Consider the following 8,771-nt stretch of genomic DNA (forward strand, 5'->3'; position numbering starts at 1 on the left):
TTCCCGGTGTGATGAATGTAAACTACACTATTTACGCACAGTACATAGGCCACGTTATTGGTCCGGGGACATGAGACTAATTGAGAAGGTTGTGAAACCGATGTAAGCTATAATAAAAAAAAACATTAGGCCTACATATTAAGGAGTAACACAAATTGTCCTTTATTGGAGAAGTACAAGCAACAAGAAAATGAAATCATGAATGTATTGGTCTGACCAGTCTGCCATTAATGTCATCTGGGTATATTGCTGCATTGTCCCACTTAATCTCCGGAGCGTCCTGTATAAATCTAAAGCTGCACAGACCACGGACGCCACGCTGCTCATCTCTCCTTTTACAGAGAGAGTGGACACTGATGTAATGCACAGGTCTGCCGGCAGGCAGCGGCCACTGGGTAGTGGCCGCACGCCAGGCAGCCTCGCAACACTACCGTCCCACCGGGAAAAGTCCCAACTCTCCTGATTGCCACTCCACATCTGGGTGCCAGTGCAACCATTTCTAACCATCTAAACAACTGCTATAGGGTTTAAATCAAAATCGTGACAAGTAATGCATGTTAATAAAAAAAGCAGAACACATTCAAAAGACAACGGAATAACTGTTGAACACTTTTATTTGGGATCAGAGCGGCATCTGATTTAACACATGAGACTCTAGGATTAATCTTAACCTGGCTGTTAGCCTGCTCTGGACCAGGCTAGCTGCAAAGAATAAATCTCCATGGTTACTTGGCTGGGTTTAATTCAACCTGGTTTCGTGCAACCGAGTCAAAGCTGAATTTATCCAGGACAACTTGAACATCCCGGCTTAATCCCTTATCCTGGTTTTGTGCAACAGATCCAGGGGCCTGTTGCACAAAACTGTCACACTAAACACACAGACACGTCAAACAGAAACAACAATGATCTGACAACGGACAAGGGGAACACAAACACTAAATACGAGGTAACAAGAGGCAGTTGACACAAGGGTTGGGAAACAGGTGAAAGACATCAGAAACAATAAAACAGGACCTTCACAAACTAACACAAAAAAACTTGACAAAAACAAGGACAAAAACATGACACTAAGAGAACACTGAGGTTAAAATGGAATCTTCACGTATTTAATGTGAATTTTAATGAATCACTTCTAATAATCTAACCGTGAATGAATACATTTGAGGATCTTTCAACAGCTGATTAATTTACTCTGACAAAATATATACTTATGTCTACGTTCCTAAATAAGCTTGTATTTCTTCCTTGAGCTGTATTTGCAAATGGGAACATTCAGCAGCTTTTACAATCCATTTTCTGTCCAAAGAGCATACACGCTGACTGTTTGCACACCCAGAGGTCTTGCCAAAGGGAATTTAATATGCTCTGCATTCACATTCTCCTGGAAAGGAAAACTCTCGACCCTGTTTTGACTCTAGTCTGACTCTAATTGTAATCTCCAAATACCCTAATTTTAACCAGATCACCTGGCAGAATTCCACATCCAAAATACCACGGCTCCATTGGACACTATTCAATACAATATTTTTGGGGAAGAGGGCCAGGTGTGTGCGCGTATATGTGTGCGTGTGTGTGTATTCTGGTTCAGCTGCCAGGGATGAGCGAGGTGTTAAGAGACTCCTGGGGAGAATACGTTTGATCACTTCATGGCCATGTTCCACATTGGTTTAGCTGCTGCTTTGGGATACTCTGGGAATAGATGGACAATTAATTGAATCACGGGATGAGGATCCCTGTTTACTCAGCTGGCTGCTGTGGCTAGTGGTGTTACAGTTTAGTAAGCTATTTTAATGAAGCAATAAATACCCTTTATTCCCTGGCACAAAATAACCCCAATACTAAAAATCTACAGTGAAGTGAGATGAGTTTGTTTGTTGACATTCTTAGTCTGTCCGTTTTAAAGCTATCAAATTAGCTTTTTACCTAAATCTATCTTTGCTCATTTTTTCTCTTGACTGTCATCTTGTTCCTTTTTGATGGACTTTGTGATTCCATTGTTTTTTTAAATGTACTGATACTCAATACGGCTTCTCTCTGCGCCCTGTACGGCAACCTCTGACTTTGTAATCATCTACTATCGCCTGTCAACATAAGACACTTTTCTTTTCCCTTGCTACTACTCACAATTCCCCATCTCTCCACCACTCAACATCATTAAAGTAAAATTGCAACATGGAGATGGAGAAAAGCCTCTTTGTGTCTTTCGAACAGGGCATCCTGAGACAAAACTGGTCTATTGTTTGCATGTAAAAGGCCCTTTAGAATGATTGTGGAGATATGGCGGGCATCTGAGAGGTGGGTGGAAGACCTGAAAGCCATTGTGAGGAGTCCATTAGTGGGCCTAGTGTTGGAGGAAGCCCCTGTGATCTGATGGTATCAGCGCCTTAGGGCAGGGAACATGAACAGAACAAATGCTATCGAGTGGAACACTGGCCCAAAAACAGGATTGCTATCTCTGACCATGAAACTCAGAGTAGCCCAAAGCAAACACAAAATGACACAGACACACAGGTATATAAGCACCTGAAGGCTGACCAGTAAACAGAGGTGTTGGGTAGAGTCACAAAGACAACAGGAGGATGGAAGAAAAGGGAGCAGAGAAAGGAGTGGCGGCCATGGCAGCCTGCTACCAGGGATTTGATCCTGCTGCGTATCTGCAGTATAACTACACTCCACCACGGGCTGATTTTGAAAGAAAGGACAGCATTGTGCCGTGGAAACTGGCGTGCCTGCATAGAGCTTTCACTGAAGGTAAGGACACGGGTTAACTTCATTTAAATTTAGTTAAACATATTGCCTGATTACGATGAGGACCTCTTATGTTGCTGGTGTTTATTAAAATAGGTCATTGGTTGCAATGAGAATATATGTGTATGTGTGATTCAACACTAACAATTTGATTTCTATCAGAGGCAAATGTTTCAGATGTTGGGAACTTTTCTCTGTTATTCTCACTCTTTTTTTTGAAAATATGCAAAAGTTGGTGAATATAACTTTATTCTATTTATTTTATAGCTTTAAAGTGGGTCCAAACACTGTTCAAACCCAAAGATCTTTGTTTTTCTAAAACACAAGATTTTCAAACCTACTGAACATGTCAGGCTGAATTAAAGGGACCACTGTATAAAATGTCAAATAAATGTATTTATTTAGAATTTGATCCCATCAAAAACGTGATCTGGATTAAAGTTCTTCATTCAGAGTGATATAATCACAGCAAAGGGGTGCAACAATAGTAATAATGTATACTTTATTAATCCTGCAAGGGGAAATTACAACGTTTTCACTCTGTTGTTATTACACACATTACACACAGGCTTTACATTACACACAGGCACAGAATACAGTGTGACACTGTCCGTAGTTATTTTTTATTTAACTTTAATGAAATTCTTGAAGAATTAAGGTGATGAAGTAGAATAGAGAGCTGGACTCTGTTGGTGGTGTCAGAGAGGAGGAGGCTGTCCAAACTACATGTCATCTTGGACAGTGTTTCCCACCCACTCCATGACTTGCTGCTCAAACACAGGAGCACTTTCAGTGCAAGACTTATTCCCCCAAAATGCACCACAGAGCGCCACAGGAAGTCATTCCTGCCTGTGGCCATCAAACTTTATGACTCCTCCCTCTACATGTCTGACACACACACACTTAGTGAGTTTGATTCCTGGACAATATTATCTGTTTTGTGCAATAACACTGCTTAAAATTTGTGCAATACTCTGCTGCGACTATTTATTCATTATTACTGTTCACCATTACAACTCCTTAATCATGTAAATACTGTATCATAAAAATTCCTTGAACTATGTAAATACTGTGCATGTCCACACTCCTTATATTACTTTATTTATATTTCTACTCTGATATTTATGTACTTTGTGCAACTGTAACACAGAATTTCCCTTTGGGGATCAATAAAGTATTTCTGATTCTGATTCTGAATAAAGGACAAAGTGTGATTAGACCTAACAGATGCTAATACCAAATACCTTTTGAAGTTTTCACAAAAATCATTAATCCAAGCTCTTTTCTCTTAAATCATTTTCATTTTATTAACATTCGGAAGTTGTGATTATGCAATAACTGTTGAGATATCTGAATAGAAGCTGCATATTAATCAAGGCATTTTGGTAAAGAACTCTCACTTAGATCTTTCTCAGAGTCTTACATCTCCTCTCTCTGACCTTTCCAGGTGATGTGAGTGGTGAGCTGCTGGTGGACATAGGTTCGGGTCCCACCTTGTACCAGGTGCTGAGTGGCTGTGAGGTTTTCAACAAGGTGCTCCTCACAGATTTCCTGGAAGTGAACAGGCAGGAGCTGAGGGGCTGGCTCCAGGACGAGGGAGGCTGCAGCCTGGACTGGACCCCATACCTGCAGCACGTCTGCAAGCTGGAGGGACGACGGTACAACCAGATCCCTTTAAACTCAGTTTCAAAGACTTGAGATATCTTGAAATATCACTCACTACAAATGACAATGTTTAACTAGTATCATCTTCAGGAAATGGTTTATATTTGTAATGTACGGTGTTCTTTAGAGAGAAAATAAGAATGCTACTCTTTTCACTTTACATCGATTTTTTCATAGCATTCTAGAGTTCCTTTCTTTACTTTCTCCCTACTTGTGGCAACATCATTTTCCCTCAGACTTTGTTTCACAATTCAAAAAATCATCTTATTTCAAGGGTCACAAGAGCTCACATTTTATTCTGGCCCTCCTTTTTGAGTAATGAGTCATTCTTGTACTGCGCCTACTGAGACAATAATAAAAGTGCAAAGTACAGCTGAGGCTGATGACAATATCATTAGTTTTGTAAGTATTTGGTCATAAATCAGTAAGTCATGGACACATTTAGATTTTAGATTTTTTATGTCTGTACAACATTCTATGACAAATCATGCAAAGGTTGCTAAGATATTTCAATCAGGACCAAAGTGGTGGACCGAGTGACCAACAGACCTTCAATGTCATCCTTAGAGCTACGTCCTTAGCTATTGAACACCTAAATACCATCATGCAATGCAGTGTGCTTCCGAGTCAACACACAGTATGAAATACTTAACTAGTGAAATGCTGTATGCATTTACAATAGCCGTTTATATCTAATTTGATGATTCATTGCCTCTAACAGGCCCTCAGCTTGGACAGAGAAGGCTGCTAAGCTACGTCAGGTCATCATGGACATTGTCCCCATTGACGTGCACTGCCCTCAGCCTCTGGCCCTTGACATCCTTCCTTCAGCAGGGGCTGACTGTCTTGTGTCCTGCTTCTGTCTGGAGAGTGTCAGCCCTGACCTGGCTGCCTTCATCAGGGCCCTGGGCCACATTGGGAGGCTCCTGCGGCCTGGTGGCCACCTGCTGCTCATCGGAGCTCTGGGAGAAAGTTACTATTTTGGGGGGCCTGGGGTAAAGATCCCGGTGGTCCCACTGAATGAGGCCCAGGTCTGTGCTAGTTTGAAGGAGAGCGGCTACACCCTGATCAGGCTGGAGGTTTACACATTGCCTCAGGACATGAGGGTGGGGGTTGATGATGTGTCTGGGGTGTTTTTTGTAAAGGCATTGAAGGAATAAGTGTGAAAAAAGAGGATAGATAACAGCTATTAAAGATTAAAGTGAGAAAGTAAGTATCCAGATAAAAAATATTATAGATTAGGCCGAGGTAAATGCAAGGGTTAGCATATTAGACAATGAGAAAATGGGCTAATTGTGATGCTAATAATACTCACTCATATTTGTTTTTTGGGGGATGAGAGGTTACTTAGATTGTGATCTTCAATCATTTAAATAGTTTTCAAACTAACTCTTAATGGACAAAAATGCAAGGCAAAAAACATGTAAATGAAATATTTTACTTAATTTCCTCTGTCCAGTGAATGTCTTTTCTGAGGGTGAATAAGGTGACGGTTTTCTTTCTGTTAGAAATGTAATTACACATTGACCCCTGCAGTTCAAACACAGCAACTACAGCATCAAGAATGTAACGCTTCCAGCTTTTGATGATGAGTCACATGTTGTTTTGAAATTTCTGATAATATGAATAAAGACGCTAAAAGAATTTGTATTTCCTGTGTTCTTATCTCAGACTCATATTGCATAACAGCATCATATTGATTCAAACTTATTGTTGATATTAAAAAAGATGGGGATGAAGATTAGTGGAAGCAGTAAAAAATCTGATAATACAGCTAAAAGTTTGCTTTATTTTAAATGATCAAATTTAGATATGCATCTGAGAATATGATTGTATAATTAGAAGTACTGAACACCAGGTGTCATTACTCTGCCAACTTGAGTTGCTCCTCAAATATCAAGCCAAAAATATGTAAATGTATTCTGATTTTGCGAATACTTGTTGCTAATAGCCGTGGTAAAGAAGACATATATAGTCTGTGAACATCTGAGGCTGCTTACAAATGGACAAGAGCAAAGATTATAAAAGTGCAAAAAGGTGTTCAGGGTCTTCATTTAATAAATGTCAATGTCTGCTGTCATTTGCAATATCCAAATAAAGCCTTTTGTCTTTCTTTTCTTAGAAAAAAGATATGACTGGAGCATTTTACATTCCTACAGATTCCTTTTACAGACATACAATCACACAAATACCAACAACAACCCATTATAATTGTTTGATTAGCAACCAAAACAAAACAAAACATTTATATACAAGGTCAATAATGAACCTATACACTCATCATATACATTGTTTAAAGAAAATAGGTCTTCTTTCAGTCTCCATCGATCATCTTTGCCGTCACAAACACATAATGCTTGCTCATCGCCGTGTTACAAAAAAGCCTGTTCATAATATGACACCATAAAAACTGTGCTGCATTTTTGTGATTCGTTGGATTAGTCGGATATTATTTAATCTGGTCTGCTGTGGCTGTGGCAGCGCTCAAAACGTCTGTAAGCCATACTCTGATTTCCTTGACCTTGGATGCAAACGTCTACAAAGTTGAAGATAGCCAATTGAAAAGAGTTGTGTACTAACTTTGTAAGCAGCCCTACAGTTCCTTAGCTAAATTCCAATAAGGATTGACTCTGCTATATAACTGTGTACTGTATACTAAAATAACCCCATAACGGCCCTAAAACTTTTATGCATTTTGACCATCACACTACAGATAAAACAGAATCTTACATATATGTAAAATATGCATAAGATGGTTTATACTGTGTGTTATTTCATCTTATCTTGAGCTGTGTGCATCATACGCTCTTTACAATTGTTCTTGAGGTGTGTTTTTTTACGACCAGTGTCATTATGTTCCATGCCCTGGAACAAAATCTGATTTTTTACACTTGGATATAGTTTTCTGGAAAAACTACCCAAAGTCCCAGAATGCTGTTGAATCCTGAACCTAAAAAAACAAACATGTATTTGCTTGAGAAAATGCAGTTCTCATGTTTCTTGTGCATTGTCCTTGGCTGATTGGAATTGCAGCCCTGGCCATACGTTAAACTTTTCCATATACTTGGTCCTTCATATTCTGACCTTCAATGTCTGTCTGTTTTCCTCTCTCTCTGTCTCTCTCTCTCTCTCTGTATCTCTTTTCCACATTCAACTTTTGTCACATGCATGCACACACTCACAGACCCAAATAACACACACCCATGCAGGCACACACACAATGCCCGTACAGTACGTGTGCAATGCAACACTGTTCCACACTTACACCATGTCTCCATCTGAGCCCTATTCTTTTGTCATTCTCCTTTTACATCCTCTCTCTCTTTGGCCTCCTCTGTGTCTCCGTGGTGACGGCTGAGATGACCACTTCCTGTCAAACTGTCAGGTGGAGCACACTGATCCCTGAGAGGTTTGCTTTCTTCCCTTAGATCTGACAAGAAAGGCATTTCCAAAGTGTAAGCAATGTCGATGTGTGGCACAAATGCCAGTACAGTATATGAAAGAAAAATGGCATAATGTGAAAGACCGTCCAGTGTGACCCACCTGTAGCTGAGGCTGTCTGCTGGCTCTCTTTCTCGCGTTCCTCCTCTTCCTCCCCAGAAGAGGGATCCTCTTTGTCCACAGAAGACATGTCTAGGGAGGCCAGGTGGGCCTGGCACATCCTCTGGACAGCTGAAAATACAAAACAAGATAAAGAATAAAGGAGCACTGCGCCGATTTTACAAATAAAATCTATTAATGGACAGAAGATGGATGGATGAATGTTTGGAAGAGATAATTTATGGTTTTGTTTTGATATTCTTTTTGCTAATCAAATAATAGTACTTTATAGTAGTTTTACCCCTTTGATATTTTCTCCCAAAACCCAAACTAAAACTTGGTAGATCTTTGAACAGGCCATTCCACTCGGTTGAATATATCCCTGATGGATGTGGTTGGGTGTGGTCAGAAATGTGCTTTGTTGCACCTGTAACCACACCCAACAGTGATGTCATGGAGTCGAGTACACTGCTGCAAGGTGAAAAGTTAAAGTTGATAATATGTGGGTGAGATCTAGTATTATCAATTCTGAAATGAAGAGATACAAAAAGTGTAGGCACGTTGTTAAAATGCAATTAATCACACCAATACACTTTCAGTAAAACAATGTAGACATTGATCGTAAGGGTAAAATAATGATGTTTTTGTGTGTTTAAGTTTTTGTGACTCTGGTTGTAGCCGTGTATATGTGAGACCATGTTGCAGCTGTGTGCCCATCCTATAATCCAGGATGATCCTGAACAGACTCACAGCTGTGTCTGCTCGTAATCTCACACAACACACACACACACACACACACACACACACACACACACACA

General features: G+C 40.0%; 2 protein-coding genes across 2 annotated transcripts in view; one reads left to right on the forward strand and one right to left on the reverse strand.

The window, feature by feature from the left end:
• Window positions 1-2,487: 2,487 nt before the first annotated feature.
• pnmt (phenylethanolamine N-methyltransferase) lies at window positions 2,488-6,711 on the forward strand. The gene is made up of 3 exons (XM_032502212.1): window positions 2,488-2,751; window positions 4,196-4,406; window positions 5,135-6,711. The coding sequence occupies exons 1-3, from the start codon at window positions 2,580-2,582 to the stop codon at window positions 5,571-5,573; spliced, it is 822 nt and encodes a 273-aa protein (XP_032358103.1). The 5' UTR covers window positions 2,488-2,579; the 3' UTR covers window positions 5,574-6,711.
• The window catches only part of LOC116671186 (protein phosphatase 1 regulatory subunit 1B), a 9,260-nt gene continuing 6,938 nt past the window's right edge, over window positions 6,450-8,771 (reverse strand). Inside the window, exons 4-5 of the mRNA XM_032502214.1 lie at window positions 7,957-8,085; window positions 6,450-7,843 (exon numbers count right to left, since the gene is read on the reverse strand). Of these exons, the coding sequence (XP_032358105.1) occupies window positions 7,710-7,843; window positions 7,957-8,085 (263 nt within the window). The 3' untranslated portion in view covers window positions 6,450-7,709. The remainder of the gene's footprint in view (window positions 7,844-7,956; window positions 8,086-8,771) is intronic.

Source organism: Etheostoma spectabile, chromosome 21, assembly GCF_008692095.1.
Source record: "Etheostoma spectabile isolate EspeVRDwgs_2016 chromosome 21, UIUC_Espe_1.0, whole genome shotgun sequence".
NCBI lineage: Eukaryota > Metazoa > Chordata > Actinopteri > Perciformes > Percidae > Etheostoma > Etheostoma spectabile.